Here is a 17,217-nt window from a genome sequence, read left to right on the forward strand (position 1 = left end):
TTCCCTCCAATGTCCCTGTCACCCTTCCCTTCCGGTGGAGCCCTCCCCTGCCCAAGGGCTGGGTGCCCTGTTCAGCTGGGCATGGGCTGGGTGTACCCAAAGCCCACCCTGCAGGGACCCACATCTCCCCAAGGACCTGGGCTCAGCCTGGTGCAGCTCCCTGGGCTGCCAGCACCAGAAGGTGAAGCTGCGCTCAGAGCCGTGTGTGGCACTGCCAACAGGGGCATGGCAGTCACCCCACTGATCCCACACAGCCTGTTCCCCATGGCAGTCACCCCACAGACCCCACAGAACCTGCTCCACATGCAGGGTATGGGGCCACAGAGCAGTGTGTGGTGGTGACAGGGCAGTGCCAGCTGGTGTCACCGTGCCTGTGAGGACACCATGAACACTCAAATCACCAGCTGAGGCATGTGTCAGCCAGAGCAAGGCAGGACACAGGTTTCCACTTGACTCTCCTGGAGCAGAGGCAGGTTACAAAGCAGGGAGAAGCATGGCTGGGGAGAGGCCCTGGGATGTCAGTTGAGCTCCACAGTGCTCAGCTGCAACTGGGAGCACTGGGGATCCCTCTTCAGAGCCCCAGCACATCCCAGTGGGGTTTGAAACCTGCACCTCAGGCTGGGCACAGCAGTGATGGGGTGCTGGGAGGGGGTAAATGGTCCAGGGAAGCTTCTCTGTGAGGATGGACCAGCATCCCCAGAGGATGGAACAGGAAAAGGAACAGACCCAGACCCCCTTCCCTGCTGTGGGGATCCCCTGAGTCACTTCACCCCTATGTCTCACCCCCCTCCTCCTCCTGGAGCAGCAATTCCTGCACACCCCCTTGAACACTGCTGCCAGCTCCCCTGTGAACAGCATTATGCAAACTCCCACCACTACATGGTTTTGTAGTCAATTAAACACTTCTTAACCAGAAATGCCCCCAGGCAGCTCCTGCAAAGTGTTATGAGGGGTGTTAGGCAGTACACAGTGTCCCGCTGGAGTCGCGCAGGCAGCACTCAAGTGACAGCCGGAGCCAGCAGCGGGCACTACGGACGGGGAAACGCCAGGGGAGGCCGAGTCACGGCTGAGCAAACCCACCCTGTGAAACCCCGGCAGCACCCCCGGCAGGGGGAACCGGGCACAGACCATAAACCGGGAGCTTGCTCACCTGGAACTCAACAGCCGCCCACCCAAATGCCACCGCGGGTGTGCACTGGGGGGACGCTGCACTGGGGGTCTGGCAACCAGCACTGCACGTCTGGGGGTGACTGACCCATCAGGGCCCACCTGAGCAACGAGCACACCAGGGCTGATGGAGGATTTGACATGTAAACCTGCCTTGGGAGAGTGGCTCCTGCCCGTGCTGACGGTGCTGTATCACTTAGGAGAGCAACCCCAGCAGGGAATACGTGCTGACGCTGGGGAGTGTTGCTCCAGATGGTGTTTGAGGTGCAAAATGTGGTGGGAACCACAGGGATTGTTGCAAACATGCTGCTCAGCATAGAGGAAAACAACTCAGCTGAAGCAAGGGCTGGCCCCAGCCTGCCTGCAAGCTCCTGTCTGTGCTCCACAGAGGCCAGCACTGCCTGGAGACCCTTGTGCCTGCTACTGCTGCCCATGCTGTCCCCCAGAAATGCCCTTCTCCCATCAGAGTGACCGGGCTGACAAACAAAACTCAGCCCTCTGCTCAGGCATTGGCACACCCTCCCAAGAAAGCCCAGAGCCACCAAGGGATGCCTGATCTTGAGGACAGTACCCTATTACCACTCTGGGAAGGGGCTTCTTATTGATCTTTTTGCTGTGTCGGAAGCCAAGGTCCTGGAAAAGCACTGGTTCCTGTAAAAGTCATTAATCCCTTGTTACCAAAGACCAAAGCATCATGTGGGCACTGGAGCCCTTCAGGAGCCTGTAGCCAGGGGGCAATTCCATGAATCCCAGCAGCCAGGGGCTCTGCACCATCCAGCATGGCAGAGCATGGCCCAGCACAGTGCCTTATCAGCTTTCCTGGAATTAATGGGCTGGTTGTTCCAGTCCTGTGGAGAACACAGCATCTCCTACTGGCTCCCCTCCAGCCTCCTGGCAAGGGCATTGGGAGAGGGCTCAGGGGTGGCAATGGGGGAAACCAGGTTATCCATCAACCCCACAGGTTCTGGATGACTTGGCATGCTGGGTGTGTTGCAACACCCTCCTGCCAAAGAGTGGGAGCTGGGCTATAGCCATCAGCAGGGGTGAAGGGAAGAGGGACACTGGAAGGGACACCTGAGTCACAAGGGTCCTGAGACACACCCCATGATGCTGCCAGCTCCTCCAAAGGTGACAGTCATGTTGGGCACAAGATTTGTTCCTTTGGACAATGCTGAGAGATTGGAGTGTATTACAGCAAAGAGGCTGAGGATTCTGTTGTGGACTGGGAAAGCAGCAGGACTTGGATCCAGCCTCCCAAGCCCCTCTGCTTAGCAGTCTGTGGCAGGCCAGCAGCCGTGGGGTGAAGGTGGCACCTCAAGGACAGCGGGCACAGAGAGCATGGGCAGTGCCAGGGGCTTGTCAGAGCTCTGTGCCACCACTGCCTGGGCAGGGATGCCCCTCCAAGGGAGCCACATCCTCCCTCTGTGCCCCTCTTCTCCCTCCCAGGCTGGTGACAGAGGGGACCAGAGCATCTCCTCCCCCCACGGCCCCCAACCACGACAGCGGTGGAAGGCGGCTGTGCTGTGCCAGCAGGGAACAGTGAGTACCCTGGTCACCTTTTCATCCCAGCACTTCAGGACCTTTTCCTCCCTTTGTGACGCAGTTTGGCTCCATTACCCCGGCCTTGGCACCCGGCCATGTCCTGGGGTCTGAAGTTATGGATTCAACAGCCGGAGCAAACAGCCCAGTGGGACGCGCCGTGGGAGGACTCCTGGCCTGGCTCCAAGGCGTGGGCAGACCACAAGGATTTCTTTCCCAGCACCCCACCAGGCAGCCAGCACAGGGACTCCTTCCAACAGGCTTTGCCCTGCTCCCCAGCTCCTTGCCCAGCTGCCAAGGGACCTCTCTCAGTCCCAGCGGGTCCAAGGAGCCCACAAAAGCCAGGCAGCATCCTCAAGAGCAAAGGGGCCCCCCTGGGATGCAAGGGGCACCCCAAATGGGAGCATCCTGATAAGCTGCCTGGGCACAGCCTCCAGCCCAGCCCAGCCTCTCCCAGGCCCTGTGAACTGGCAGGCAGCTGGGTGATCCCACGGTGTCTCTCCCCATCCTGTCCAGCTGCTGGCTCCTTCCCAGCCAGCTGACAATCCAGGCAGCCTGAGAGAAGTCCCCAGGTTAGGAATCCCACAGCCCCACACGCCCCCTCCCAGCCCTCCCTGTGCAGTGAGGGCTGCCAGTGAGGAGCAGGGATCAGCCAAAAACAACCCCTGACACGCAACAAGGCTATTTTGCTAATTATTTCAGTTTTCAATCTCCAGGAGAGGTGGCTTGCTAAGGCTAATAATTGCTTCAGTTGGATTTTATCTGGCTAATTAATCAGTTAATAAATGACTTTGCTGCAGGGGGTCAGATGTTACAGCCATCTCCTTAGTTGGGGACTGGAAAAAACAGGGAAGAAGCACAGCCCACGGGATTTCCACAGCCCCAGAGTGCTGCCCCTGCAGCTGTGGGGTGTTTTGGGGCAGAGAGCTCCAGAGCAGACCACCAGTCTGCTGGGGTGCCGAGCCGTCCTTGCGAATGTCTGCAGCAGCCCCTGGTGGGAGGGGACAGCACTGAGCCCATCTCTCCACGCAAAGCTCTGGGGACTCAGTTTTCCTCACCAGTACCTCCAATAGATGGCAAAGCTGAAAACTGGGAAAGAAAACTTGGAAAATAAAGAAGTCATCACTTCAACACAGAAAACATGGAATTTCTATTTACTGCCCGGCACGGGTGTTCTCCTCTGTCAGCAATACCACAGGTGAGCCTTGGGCACAGCAGTACTGAAGGCTTCAGGTCTCCTTCCTCTCGTTCCTCTGTCCCCAGGGTGGCTTTGATGGCTGAGCCAGCTCAGTCCCAGATGTAAAAGCCCAGTCCCGTGGGGTGCCCTTCTCCCAGCTCCCCAGCAGAACTGGAGGGGGAATCAGGTCTGGAGCAGGGTGGTAGGAGAGCTCAGGCTCTTCAGACAGATTGTAGGAAGGGTCAGGAGGGGACTGGGGGTACAGAGTGAAGGACAGGAAGCCCCAGGTTCAAGAGGAGCTGTATGGGATTCCCCAGGGGCCTGCACCACCATGGAGTGAGGAGCTGGGAGCAGGTGGCTCAGCAGTCCAGGTGAGGGGCAGCTGTCAAGTTCTCCTCTTCCCTCGCCATGCCAGTGACAGGCCAGCACATGGAAATTCTGTCTGCAGGTCCTCACGGAGCTGGGGGGAAAGAACAGCCATCAAACTGTGCCAGACATCTCCCTACCCTCTGTCCCCACAGAGAAAGGGCCTGATCCTGGACTACAGCAGCCAGAGGAGGATTTCCCCTTCATCTGAAAGGGCTCTGGCTGACATTTAATGCAAGATGCAGCCATTCCCCTCCCTGACTGAGGGAACCACAGCTGGCAGATGCAGGATCTCCTCCTGCACACCTCACCTTGGACAAGACCAGCTCCTGCACCGTGGTGTTCCCCAGGTCCAGAGGGGTGCTTAGCCGCACCGACAGAAAGAGGTGAGATGCACCTGGGGGTTAAAAACAGGACTCTGGTTATTGCCCTTGCACCCTGGGCTGTGACAGAGGACCTGGGGGTGTCTCCTCAAGGTTGCTAGCACAGACATGGAATGTCCTTCCAGGTAAATTGTGTCATGGACACATTGCATTGCCAGAACAAGCCTCTCACTGTACAGCAACCCCCATGTACCCCAAAGCATAGCACCCCCACACTGAGAGCACAGCAAGAGCAGTGGGGCTCCAGGGTCCCCTGCATGGCCCCAAGCACTGATGCTGCCCACAGGTGGTGATGCCCACGGGCACTGCACTTACTGGTGTTGGGTGAGCCAGAGGGGCAGGATGGCAGCAGTGTTGGCGGGGCTGTAGGTGTGCTGAGGGTAACAGCCTCTGAGGTCTGGGCTGAGCTGGTAGCAGGGGAAGAGGGCTCAGTGCCTGGGCAAAGCAATGATAGGTTAGTGCTGTCTGCAGGAGTACAGGATGCTCCTGCAGCTGGGGACAGGCCTGGGTGAAGCCATACAAGTACATGAAATTCCTATGGGGATTTGTCACCCTGACCATGTCCCTGCCATCAGGTGCCCCCCAGCTGAACCCACCCAGCTGCACTGGGGGTCCCAGATACTGCCAGGGTACCTGTGGTTGGCTCCACAGTTGAGGGGAGGATGTCGGGAGTGGTCTCGTCTGGGTAGCTGGAAGAGGGAGAGCTCATGGGGTCTGAGGTGCTGATAAAAGGGCTGGCTGTGGTGTCTGCCAAGGTCTCTTCTGTAGATTCAGATGAATCTTCTGTAGTTGTGGTGGGAGGAAGCACAGTGGGAGGTGAGGTGTTTTCAGTCTCTGTGGATGTGCTGGATTCCTCTGGGGTGGAGGCTTCTGTTTCAGGGCTGGAGGAAAGGAGGGTGCCTGTGGTGGTGGAGTCAGTGGCAGGCAGCAGTGTTGAGCTCTCCATGGGTGTTGAGGAGGTAGGGAGAGCTGGGGACACAGTTGCTGTCACACCCATGGCAGTGGTCTCTGCAAAGAGTGGGGACAATGAGATGCACAAGGGTTGGTGGTGAAGGGCTGGGTCCATGGCTGTGCTGGGCATGGTGCAGCATCACCACCACAGTGAGCCCCCCAAGGAACTCAGAGCTGCATCAGCCATGGAACACTGGGAGGGGGAGTTCACTGTCCTGCATGGATCAAACACACAGATCTCTTCAATGGTATCAGCCAGGCTGACCACATAAATCCCCAGCCTGACAAAGCAGGAACAAGCCATGGCCATTGCTGGTTTCAGGGCAGAAACTCCTCTGGGCACCAGTCCTAAGACCCATTCCACCATCTTCACCCGTCCCTGGAGGAAGTCAGACAAACCCGTCTGACAGGAAGAGTCAAGCAGGAACTGGTGACCATGAGACAGTCTGGAAGTGCAGCAGCAGCAGTTTAAACAAACCCTCTGTGCTGCAGATAGTCAGGAACTGATAGCAGTGGGTGTAAATAATGGCAGGGGGGAAGCAGCCCCACAAAGGAACAGATCCCAGCTTGCAGCTCAGGATGAGCAGATGTGCTGTGACCCACAAAAGCTCTGGGAGGGAAGGGGTGGGGCACAGGAGGAATGTCCTCTCTTCCACTGGATGTACCAGAGCAGTGTGCTGTCCCCAGAAAAGCCCAGGGATCTGTAACCCTCTCCACAGGACAGGCAGGACAGCCTGGCTACCAGGACCTTTGTCAAGGGGTGTCTGTGAGGTGGTGGCTTTGGGGTACTAGACTGGATTCCCCAGTGATCCCAGCACAAACCCAGTGAGTCTGGGGTTCTGCTTGCATGAGGATGGGAAACCGAACCACAAGCTGCCATCTGCATTCAGCCAAGCCAGCCAGAAACTTCCAAAGCCCCTGGCAGCCAGGCCCTCTCTGCACACAGCAGCTGGTTAAATAAAAATACAGAGAAGGGCAAAGGTCTGACCCTAGCCTTTGCCAGGTGAGTGTTTGCGCAGAAGGGCCTCATCCTCACAAAAGGAGAAGCAGCAAGTCCGCCTCTGCTTCCCACCTAAGAAGCAGGAAACAGCCCCACAGCATCTCACCCCCCAGCACCCCAGAGGTGCCACCCCTCCATGCTGGGAAATGATGCTCCCCGCTCACCACCCACCCTGCAGAGAGCATTGCAGCCCACTCAGCCCTTACCCAGAGCCAGGTGCAGCACGGAGAGGCAGGTGAGGCTCAGCAGCAGCAGCAGCAGCAGGGGCCAGAGCAGGGGCAGGGCCAGCCCTCCTCTCTGCCCAGCCATGTCCAGGTGAGCAGGAGCTGACAGACCCCCACAGGCACTGCTCTGAGTGCTCCCCACAGCCCCAGCACTGGGATTTCCAGGTCTCCTTCACCCAGCAGAGGAGGAGCATCCAGGTGGGTCCTTTCACCCTCCAGGTGCTGGCAGCGAGGCAGCAGGTTCCACCTGACACGGACACTCCCAGGGACTGGTGCAATGCCCAGCAAACATCAACTGCACGGCTGGACCCAGAACAGCCACAAAAAGTGGGCAGGACAGGCCACCAAGGCCACCACTACTACAGACCTGGCTCCTGTGGCCGTCCTCTGCCTGCTGTGGGGAGGGTGACAACGGAAAAAAGCCCAGGAATGCTCCAGGCTGCCCGGAACCCCGCACTCCGCCACGGGGGTGATGTTTGGTGGTGGCTCCCAGCACCAACGCCCTCAGGAGACAACAGCCAGCTCTGTCTGAACCGAGGAGCTGGCCAGGGAACAGGCACGCTCAGATCAGGAAGGGCGTGCCCCAGGCTGAGGGTTTGTCCCCTGGGCTGTCTGTGCAGGCATCACTTCCCCGTGTCACAGCACGGCCCAGGAGCACTGCTGGGGCTGCTTCCTCCTTCTGGGGTCAGGGACAAGAGCAGGCCCTGGGCCAGGTACGGCATTCCACAGGCAGGCAGGCGTGCTGGAGGATTGTCAGGGCATGGCCATCCTGCTGCTGAGCAGCTGCATGGGGGCACTGCCAGGGCACAGGCACACAGAGGCCATTGCCAGGGTGCTGGCACTCTGATGAGGTCCTCTCACACCACAGGCACGGGGCCAGGGTGCTGCAGGTACTCTGTGAGGATACAGAGGCTCTGCTGGGGTACAGGGACACCAGGAATCTGTGCATGGCCAGGGGCACCGGGGCAGGGTACAGTGTCCCTGTCCTGGCTGAGGTGCACAGAGTGGGCTGTCACCAGGATACATCTGCAGTCCCAGGATAAAGGCTCCTCCAAACAGCCACCAGGACACAGCCACAGTGACAGGACACAGATGCCCAGAAAGCTGCACTGCCAGGGGACAGCTCCCTGGGGGACTGCAGGGGTACATCACACTCCTTGGGGATACAGGGTACATAGATGTCCACATGGGGGTGTGTACACACAGGCTCAGTGCTGGGGGCACAGCCACATGGCAGTACTGTCACACCACAGCACAGGTCCCGCCCTGGGACCCAGCCACTGGCCTGCAGAGCCTGGAGACCAGGTGGCCCCTGGGGGAAGAAGCCAAGTGCTTTGCTGAGCAAGATGGGAGATGCTGTGGGGATTTGCCACCCTGATCCTGCCCCTCCAGGTGCCCTGTGGCTGCACTCACCTGCAGTGTCACTGGGGGTCTCTGGTTCTGTTGGGATGGAAGTACCAGGGGTGGTCTCAGCGACCTCTGTGGTGGTACCAAGGGAGGTCGTGGTGTCTGATGGAGTCGTCAAGGGCCCATCTGAAGTGTCTGTCACTTCTGGGGTGGTGGAAGCAGAGGTGGTGCTGGTCCCTGGGGATGTGCTGCCAAGCAGTGTGGTCATGGCTGGCTCTTGGTGGGGGCTGGTACCAAGCGTGGTGCCCACCCCAGTGGAGGAGAGAAGAGTAGAGGTGGAGGGAGGCAGCGTGCTCGTTTCAATTCCAAATGAGCTGGCAGCCAGGGCCGTGCTGGTCCCCACAGACGTGAAAGTGGTAGTCTCATCACAGTTGGGTGTCATGGCCATGGAGGTTGGAGTTGGTGTGCTGGTGGTGGTGAGCCCCAGCCCTGCTGGGGTGGTGCTGGTAGTGGGTTCCAGCCCTGCTGGGGTGGTGCTGGTGCTGGGTGATAGCCCAGGTGACACAGGAGCGCTGTCAGCTCTGCTGCCCCTTGCCTGTGGTGTGGTGATGTTGGAGGCTGCCAGGCTGCTCTGCTGAGCTGTAGAAGCACTGGGTGTGAAGGCATCCATTGGCATCTCTGGGGTGGAGGTTGCAGGATGAGAGGAAGGGAAGGTGGCTGCAGTGCTTGAGCTGGTGTTGGACAGTGGTGCCGTGGTCTCTGTGGGTGTCAAGGAGGTTGGGAGAGTCAGGGGTGCAGGGTTTGCCATGTGGTCCCTGCAAAGAGGTGGGAGACAGCACACAAGGGCTGGCAGTGAAAGGCTGGGACCACAGCTGTGCTGGGGATGGTGCAATATTATTGCCACCATGACCTGCCCAAGTCTTGCATCAGCCATGGATCATCAGGAGTGGGGATTCCCTGTCCTGCATGGATCAAGCACGTGGATTCCCTGAACAGCAACGTGACAATCAGCCAGGCTGACCACATAAATCCCCAGCCTGACAAAGCAGGAACAAGCCGTGGCCATTGCTGGTTTCGGGACAGAAACTCCTCTGGGCGCCAGTCCTAAGACCCATTCCACCATCTTCACTCGTCCCTGGAGGAAGTCAGACAAACCCGTCTGACAGGAAGAGCCAAGCAGGAACTGGTGACCATGAGATGGTCTGGAAGTGCAGCAGCAGCAGTTTAAACAAACCCTCTGTGCTGCAGATAGTCAGGAACTGATAGCAGTGGGTGTAAATAATGGCAATGGGGGAATGCTTTGTGGAACTAGCCCCACAAAGAACAAATCCCAGCCTGCAGCTCAGGGCATGTCCATGAGAGATCTGTTGCAACCCACAAAACTCTGGGAGGGGGTTGAGGGGTGCAGCAGGAGGGGATCTACAGCTGTAGCTCAAGGCTCTCAGGAGGCACAAGCTGCAGGTTTATTCCCAGTGCTCCACTCAAGACTGCTCTTACTTTGCATCAACTGCAAATGTTGGGATGGCATTTGAAGGTCTCCAGGCCTAGTACCTCCCAGTGAGGTTGCCATCTGGGCAGGGCCTACTGGGCAAGTTGTAGGAAAGGCAATGAGCCCAGCAAGGACCAAGGCTCAGCAAGGGGGTCCAGCTGAGCCTAAGCTCTTTTCTCCCCAGATGGAGACCCACATCAGAGGCAAAGAAATAGTGCTTGTTTCTTGTGTTCTATAAAGCCTGCCCTGTTTGCTCACTAGGACAGGGATCTTGGAAAGCAAGCAGCACCCAAAGTGTTTCACCTCTGTGGGCAAAGTCACGCCAGGGCCAGCCACCACTCTGGAGTACAACACTCCTCACTCACTCCCCACCCCATGGATAGCTCCACACACCGCTCAGCCCTTACCCAGTGAGAGATCCAGCACAGCGAGGCTCAGCAGCAGCAGGGGCAGCCCTCCCATGCCCCGAGTCATGTCCAAAGCCAGCGCCCCAAGGCCTTGCAAGGCGAAGGACCCGAGGACACAGGGCGTGAGGAAGTTACCAACAGGGAACTACGCTGCCGAGTGATGGCTGGAGGTAGTTGGAGCCGCTTCCTTGTTCCCGGGCGGACGGAGGGGAGGCACCAGCGGGCACGGACACCCCTCCCGGGGCAGGTGTAGCGCCTTGGGCGCGCCGGGGCCATGGGAGCAGCACCTGCGCCGGTGTGCGGGGGGCGGTGCCGGGGGCGGAGACGCGCCCCTCGGGACACGGCCACGCCCGTGGGCACGCCCTTAGCGCCCGCCCCGGCTTGTGTAACACTCGGGGCCGCGTGGCTGCCAGCAGGGATCGGGATCGGGATCGGGATCGGGATCGGGATCGGGATCGGGATCGGGACCCGAACCCGAACCCGAACCCGGAGCCCGAGCCGAGGTATGGACACCAGGAGCGGATCGGGCCGGGGACCGTAACACCGTTATTCCCCGGTTCCCGAGGACCAGCACGGGCAGGGGACCGGCATCCCCCGGGCTCTGGGGGCGGGCCGGGGCCGGGATTCCCGAGGGAGCGCGGGAGCTCAGCCCGGCCTGTGTTCCTCTGGCAGCGCAGCCACGCTGCTCCGGGCGGCGCTGAGGATGCGGCGGGCACGGGGGAAGCGAAAGGCCGAGGCCACGGAGGTGCCGTGCGTGTCTCGGAGGAGGACGGAGGCAGAGGAGGCGATACAGGAAGCCCGTCGGAGGGCGGCCCCGTCCGTTCGAGAGTTCAAGTACAACAAAAAGCGCGTTCGCCTTGTCTCGCAGGGCTCGGACCTGAAGGATGATGCTCGGTGCATCCTTTACTGGATGTGCCGGGATCAGCGAGTGCAAGGTGAGAACCAGCCGGTGGAAGGGGCTCCCAGGGGTGGTAAAAGCATAGTCCCTCCTTCGATAACTTTGGTGCTGGCCCTACCTCTACAGGGGGGTCTGGGGGGAAACTTCCTGTGAAGCCCCATCCCCATCCTATCGGTGAAGCACCCTCCTGACGCTGCCCTGCGTATTTTCCCCAGATAACTGGGCTTTCCTCTATGCCCAGCGCCTGGCCCTCAAACAGGAGCTGCCTCTGCACGTCTGCTTCTGCTTGGTGCCCAAGTTTCTGGAGGCCACCATCCGCCACTACAGGTTCATGCTGAGGGGCCTGCAGGAGGTAGCAGAGGTACAGCCAGGGGATGTCCGTGCTGGGTGGGACAGGGCAAATGGGGAAAGGGGGAGGCAGATCCATCCCTTCAGCAGATGGTGCTTGGGTAGGGCTTGCAGAGCCATGAACTGTCCCACAGCCATTTCCCTGTCGCTGCAGGAGTGTGCAGAGCTGAACATCTCCTTCCACTTGCTGCTGGGCTATGCCAAGGATGTGCTGCCCACGTTTGTGACAGAGCATGGCGTGGGTGGGCTGGTGACAGACTTCAGTCCCCTCCGCCTCCCCCGGCAGTGGGTAGAGGATGTCAGGGAACGCTTGCCAGAGGATGTGCCATTTGCACAGGTGGGTGCCAGCACTCTGGGAATGGAAAACTGGCTGGTCAGATGTGGGACAAACTTGTCTCCTGTGTCTGACTTGAGCAGAGAGCATGTGTATCATGTTGCCAGGATTCTTTGTTTCTCACACCCTTCTTCACGGTTGATGCCCACCCTGCTCCCAGGTTGATGCCCACAACATCGTGCCCTGCTGGCTCGCCTCCCCCAAGCAGGAGTACAGCGCCAGGACCATCCGGGGCAAGATCCACGCTCAGCTCCCTGAGTTCCTCACCGAGTTTCCCCCTGTTGTTCGTCACCCACATCCGCCCTCCTGCTCAGCAGAGGTACCAGCAGGAGACACTGAAACCCATTCATGGGCAGGTCTTAGAGTGTTTCATAAGTCCTTTGTGATCCTGGGAGGGGTTGGCAGGGAATGAGGACAGTGGCCTGCCTGAGGTCACACACAGATTGTGTGGAGATGAGGATGCCCTGGGGAAAGGGAGGTTCCCACCTCATTCATTCAGTTCCCACATCTCTGCCATGCAGAGGGCTAGTTAAAAGGAGGAGGCTGGCATGGACTGGGGACTTTGCTGGTTGGGGACATAACATTCAGGGCACCCCTCACTGAAGAGATTCTGCAGATGCACTCACTGCTTGGTTGCCACCCAGCCCATCGCTTGGGAGGCCTGTTATTCCAGCTTGCAGGTGGACCACACCGTGAAGGAGGTGGAGTGGGCAACCCCTGGCACAGCTGCAGGGATGGCTGTGCTCAAGTCCTTCATTGCAGAGCGGCTGAAATCCTTCAGCAGCCACAGGAATGATCCCAACAAGGCGGCTCTCAGCAACCTCTCCCCGTGGCTTCACTTCGGTGAGTGTCCCAGGCTTCCCAGTCTGCAGCAGGACTGAGCATTGAGGCTTGGACCAGCAGCCTGACTTGTGCTTCCCCATGTCCCCAGGCCAGGTTTCCACCCAAAGAGCCATCCTGGAGGTGCAGAAGCACCGGCGCAGTTACAAGGACTCAGTGGATGCGTTCGTGGAGGAGGCTGTGGTGCGGCGGGAGCTGGCTGAAAACTTCTGCTACTACAATGAGAACTACGACAGTGTGCAGGGTAACATCCTGGGTCACATGGGCCGTGCTGGGTACCCAGCTGCTCACTCCAACTTGGCAATCCCAGTTCTGCTAGGAGAAGGGCTGTGGGGGCACTAATGTCCCAGCATTTGGTCTCTTCTGGAGGTAGGACAGAAGCTGACGAGTGCCCTCTTCAAGACTGGTGCCTCCAGGGCACAGTGCCCTCAGTAGCCTGGATCTCAGGACCCTGCAGAACAGGTTGCTCAGTGTTGCTCCTCATCTCTTGCTCACAGGTGCCTATGACTGGGCACAAACCACCCTGAAGGTCCACGCCAAAGACAAGAGGCCTTATCTGTACAGTCTGCAGGAGCTGGAGCAGGGGACCACACACGACCCACTCTGGAATGCTGCCCAGGTACTGCCCTACATCTTCCCCACAAAATGCTGAGCTTTTTTCTGAGGCATGGAGGTGACCTACCATGGCCTGACCCTCATGGCTGTCTCTCCATCCCTGCAGCTGCAGATGGTCCGGGAGGGCAAGATGCACGGCTTCCTGCGGATGTACTGGGCCAAGAAGATCCTGGAGTGGACACACTCCCCTGAGGAGGCCCTGCAGTTTGCCATCTACCTCAACGACCGCTACGAGCTGGACGGGAGGGACCCCAATGGATACGTAGGCAAGCTGCAGGCTGGGGGCATGGGCTGGGAGGCCTTGGCTCTGGTGGCCAAGGCTGCAGTGGGGGCTCTCTGCAGGCAACTCCAGCCCATTCTGCTTTGCACTCAGATCCCCCTTGCTCTCTGTGTGCCCCTGAGCAAGGGGGAGAGCTGACGCTGGTGTCCCTGTGCCCGGCAGGCTGCCTGTGGTCCATCTGTGGCATTCACGACCAGGGCTGGGCGGAGCGGCCCATCTTCGGGAAGATTCGCTACATGAACTACGCCGGCTGCAAGCGCAAGTTCGATGTGGAGCAGTTTGAGCGTCGCTATGCCCCCACACACTCCCAGCTGTGAGACCCTCTGGGCTGGGCAGATGTGCCTTAGCCCAGCTGCCAGCTTGCAGGGATCACCCTGGGATCTTGAAGGGCTCCCTGTAGCAGCAGCAAGCTCCAGGGTTTTGCAGGTCTTTGCCATCGCCCACTGCTCGAGCTGCCACACTGGGGCAGCTGCTGGAGCCCTTCTGCTGGCACAAGGTTGCTGGCACAAGGTTGCTGGCACAAGGTTGCTGGCAGCTGTAAGAGCCTATCCTCAGCATGCCTATGCCTGCCAGAAACCTTTCTACCATCAAGGCCTTAGGAGTAGCCCAGGTCATCATCACCGCTGGTAACCACAGCTGCAATTTGGGCTGAGCAGGGTGTTTCTAGGGAAAAGCCCTCAGGAAGAGACTCTTTGTGGAGCCAGTGCTGGGCTGTCATCTTTCAACAGTTGTTTTAAAGTTTACAGTTTTTATCACTTGTGTTGATGGTGTTTATGGGGAGATGCACAACACTGCTGTGAAGGGAGAGCTAGGTGGCCTGGAATGGGGATGCAAGCACAGACAGGGCAGCCAAGGCCAGGCCCCTGTGCCCCTCTGCCAGCAGCAAAGGCAGGCTCTAGAAGGGGACAGACATTACAGAGAGCCCCTCACTCAGTGACTTGTACCTCCTGTCCTGAGTCCAGGGGCAGGCCACAAACCAGATTAATTAGTCATGGGGTAGTGACAATAACCCCCTCCCAGTGACTGCATCACCAGCTACATGAGCTGTCCCTGCCATTGCTCAGCAGCACTCCCTGCCTGCCCCATCACCTCGAGGTGGGATACACACCATTACCCCACCTGAAACAACACAACCAGACTCCTTATTAACATCATTTATTAAGGACGGCATTTTAATTGCTGTGCTGTGCAATAACAATCCCGTTGTGAGGGCTGCAGTTGACGGCCAGGGCAGCCCCCAGCTCTCCCTCCCAGAGCTCCCTGTCGTGGCCAGTTCCAGTGTTAGTTGTAGCAGTCAGTGCTGGGCAGCAGTGTCAGTGCTGGGCACAGTCTTGTCCTGGGGACCTGTGCCAGGTTTGGGAGTCCTGCTGCTTCACACAGTCCATGGTGGAGGGTGGGAACCAGAACTAAGCCAGAATTCCTTCCCTCTTCTCAAAAAGTACTCAGTGCTTCTAGAAAGGGATCTGGGCAGCCTCTCAGCTGCTGTCCCATGACATTAAAGTGCTTAAAACAAAATAGGGTGGATGGAGATGTGCTGCTGAGGCAACTCCAGGGAAGGGGGTCCCAGATCCAAACAGCAGCAGGAGGGCTTGGCTTGGGGACAGGCAAGACCAAGGCAGACCAGCATCTGGCAGCCCCAGGGCTTGCAGAGACAGAGTGAGAAGAAGAGCAGCTGCTCTTCTGGGGAAAAAAAGCAGAAGCAAGACACAAGGCAGTAAAAACCCCAGGGGAGCAAGTGGGGAGCTGAACCCTGCTTTCAGGACTTGGTCAGGATGCTGCAGGCAGGAGAGAGATGCAGCAGCCCAGCCCTCAGCAGCAAGGCTGCAGCCACATCTCCTGGACCCAGCCTCTTCCCCTCTCCCCAACCCTGCCACTCCCTCAGGGAGAGCCCACAGGTCACATCCCAGCCTCAAATCAGGGCCTGTGCTGAAAGAGCCACTGCCCCTTGAGGGCTCCTGCCAGTGCATTGCTCTCTGGTCCCTCAACACCCTCCTTGCACGTACACAGGCCACACCACCCTTCCTAAGACCCCACATCCCACCTGTGCTCAGGTGGTGCTGCACATGCTGTGGCTGAAGCATCCCCCCACGATGCAGAGGCACCTCCTCAGCTGGGCACAGAGCTCACCTTGTCCCACTGGGTCTGACCCTGACCCCGCAGAGCTGTCACTTGTGCCAGGTGACACAAGTGCATCAGTGAGGAACCAGTCCTTGGCAGCACCCAGTGCCAAACCCCTCTCCCCTGGGTATCCCCATTGCAATCAGGCTGCCTGACCATCCCACCACAGCTCAGCTGGGAAGCTTCAAAGCTTTGCCTGGCTCAGGGACCCATCCTGCCCCAAGGGAAGCAGGAGATCCTGCTGGGAGAGGGGACCAGCTCCATCCAGGGGTGAGGAACCAGGAGCAGATAGCCCTGGAGATTTTATACTGCTGAGTCCCAAGCAGATCACATGCCCCCTAAGAAGGCATTTCAAGCAGCACCTCCTTGAGGGGAACACACAGTTAAAAATACAAACAACCATATTAAAAAAATAAAAGTCCAGCAGATTAAAAAAAAAACCAACTAAACAGAGGCTTGGGGATGCAGCTGGAGGGATGAGCCTTCACCTGCATCCTGACAGGTCAAAGGCAGAGAGGCAGCTCCACACAAGGCAGGTTCTGGTGTCACCAGAGTGAAGTCCCATGTCATCCTTAAAGGAGGACATATCTCCCTGGTAGGACAGACAGGCAGCATGAGGAGGAAGTAGGGTCAGAAGCCTCACCATATCCCATGGAGGCAGATTTCTATGGAGCCATGGGGATCTGCCTGCCAAAAGTCCATCAGCACATCCACTTGTGCAGCTGCTCCAGGGGCAATGTCCCTCTGCAGCACAGGGAAATCTGGCATTTTCATCATTGCCACGTCCTCTGCTCTGATTCTGGAGCGAGAGCAACTGCTCTCCAGCAGTGTCCCACAGCACATTTGAGAAAGGGAGCTGTTAAATACACAACCAACCCCAAAACCCACCCTCCCTCCATGCACACAACCCCCAGCAGCAGAATGGAGGATCACAGGACTGAGACCCGATTTCCTCCTCCAAGGAGCAGATGTGACCAGAGCTTCCCAGTATACAGCTGATGAGCAGCAAGTGCTGACCCTTCAGGGCACCCTGCTCAGCTCAGAGCAGGGCACAGGGATGGACAGCACAGCCCTGCTGGGTCCAGCATGAACAACTGCTCAGAAAAGGTCCCTGTTCTGCCTGCAGGACAGGCAGGAGCAGCTGCCTCCAAGCAGCTGCCTTTGCCCAAGCAAAGGCATCAGGGAGTGGGAGCGGTACCTGGAGCAGATCCACATGGTGGAATATGCTCCTTTCCCAGCCCAGCAGTACTGGAAAAAGAAATCCCTTCAAGACAGTGCTCCAGGCCTCCCAGCAGTCCTCATCCCCAGTCCGTGTGGCTCAGTCTCTGGTGATGAAGGCCATGCACATAAACAAACCCATGATCTGCTCCTTGGCTGCAGCATGCTCATGTGGCTGGCCCTGGCTCTGGCTGCTGCAGCTCCCCCTCGCAGTCCGAGCTGTCGGGCTCCGGGCCCTGCCTGTCCAGCAGCTCCCTCCGGGCCTGCAGCCGCTCGCACCGGGGACAGCGGCCGCACTTGAAGCAGGACTTGTGGTAGCAGGCCTTGCACTCTGTGAGAGAGAGCATGGCTGAGTGCTGGTACAGGCTGACAGTCTGCCTGACACTCCACACCCCGGGTCCCTCACTAGTTCATGAAGCTTTGGAAGCACAGGAGGGAGGATTTCTGCTCTGCACAAGGTCCCTCCCCAAGCTTTCCTGATACTCCAAGGAAATAGTGACTTTGCCCCAAGTTTTC

At 58.6% G+C, this 17,217-nt stretch overlaps 3 protein-coding genes across 10 annotated transcripts in view; 1 reads left to right on the plus strand and 2 right to left on the minus strand.

Moving 5' to 3' along the window:
* Positions 1 to 3,832: 3,832 nt before the first annotated feature.
* On the minus strand, positions 3,833 to 10,427 carry LOC139595008 (uncharacterized). 2 transcript variants are annotated; one of them, XM_071437835.1, is made up of 6 exons: positions 10,051 to 10,427; positions 8,221 to 8,913; positions 5,266 to 5,640; positions 4,948 to 5,067; positions 4,561 to 4,646; positions 3,833 to 4,343 (listed from the first exon to the last, which is right to left on the minus strand). In XM_071437835.1, exons 1-6 carry the CDS (start codon positions 10,115 to 10,117, stop codon positions 4,269 to 4,271), a joined length of 1,416 nt encoding a protein of 471 aa, XP_071293936.1. In that variant the 5' UTR covers positions 10,118 to 10,427; the 3' UTR covers positions 3,833 to 4,268. The 2 variants fall into 2 exon arrangements, with proteins under 2 accessions (XP_071293936.1, XP_071293937.1); XM_071437836.1 differs by lacking the exons at positions 8,221 to 8,913; positions 10,051 to 10,427 and adding an exon at positions 6,790 to 7,166.
* Positions 10,419 to 13,861, plus strand: LOC139595010 (deoxyribodipyrimidine photo-lyase-like). 2 transcript variants are annotated; one of them, XM_071437844.1, is made up of 10 exons: positions 10,419 to 10,553; positions 10,728 to 10,985; positions 11,164 to 11,309; positions 11,451 to 11,633; positions 11,791 to 11,949; positions 12,275 to 12,473; positions 12,562 to 12,714; positions 12,968 to 13,089; positions 13,192 to 13,351; positions 13,528 to 13,861. In XM_071437844.1, the coding sequence occupies exons 2-10, from the start codon at positions 10,754 to 10,756 to the stop codon at positions 13,680 to 13,682; spliced, it is 1,509 nt and encodes a 502-aa protein (XP_071293945.1). In that variant the 5' UTR covers positions 10,419 to 10,553; positions 10,728 to 10,753; the 3' UTR covers positions 13,683 to 13,861. The 2 variants fall into 2 exon arrangements, with proteins under 2 accessions (XP_071293945.1, XP_071293944.1); XM_071437843.1 differs by having other exon boundaries at positions 10,425 to 10,553; positions 10,723 to 10,985.
* Positions 13,862 to 14,504: 643 nt separating this feature from the next.
* The window catches only part of RUBCN (rubicon autophagy regulator), a 29,731-nt gene continuing 27,018 nt past the window's right edge, over positions 14,505 to 17,217 (minus strand). For all 6 annotated transcript variants that reach the window (XM_071437818.1, XM_071437816.1, XM_071437817.1 and 3 more), the window contains one exon: positions 14,505 to 17,032. In XM_071437818.1, coding sequence (XP_071293919.1) covers positions 16,869 to 17,032 — 164 coding nt within the window. In that variant the 3' untranslated portion in view covers positions 14,505 to 16,868. The remainder of the gene's footprint in view (positions 17,033 to 17,217) is intronic.

Source organism: Agelaius tricolor, unplaced genomic scaffold (assembly GCF_023055355.1).
Source record: "Agelaius tricolor isolate 1412-34295 unplaced genomic scaffold, bAgeTri1.0.p SCAF_12, whole genome shotgun sequence".
NCBI lineage: Eukaryota > Metazoa > Chordata > Aves > Passeriformes > Icteridae > Agelaius > Agelaius tricolor.

Bases quoted from the DNA above. Each gene is read 5' to 3' on its own strand.
- LOC139595010 (XM_071437844.1), top strand. From the start codon at position 10,754: ATGCGGCGGGCACGGGGGAAGCGAAAGGCCGAGGCCACGGAGGTGCCG. The intron at 10,986-11,163 runs GTGAGAACCAGC...TATTTTCCCCAG, and splicing joins CCGGGATCAGCGAGTGCAAG to ATAACTGGGCTTTCCTCTAT. The intron at 13,352-13,527 runs GCAAGCTGCAGG...TGTGCCCGGCAG, and splicing joins GGACCCCAATGGATACGTAG to GCTGCCTGTGGTCCATCTGT.
- LOC139595008 (XM_071437835.1), bottom strand. From the start codon at position 10,117: ATGACTCGGGGCATGGGAGGGCTGCCCCTGCTGCTGCTGAGCCTCGCT. The intron at 5,641-8,220 runs GTGAGTGCAGCC...CACTCTTTGCAG, and splicing joins GACCCCCAGTGACACTGCAG to AGACCACTGCCATGGGTGTG. The intron at 4,344-4,560 runs GTGAGGTGTGCA...CTTTCCCCCCAG, and splicing joins AGGAGCTGGTCTTGTCCAAG to CTCCGTGAGGACCTGCAGAC.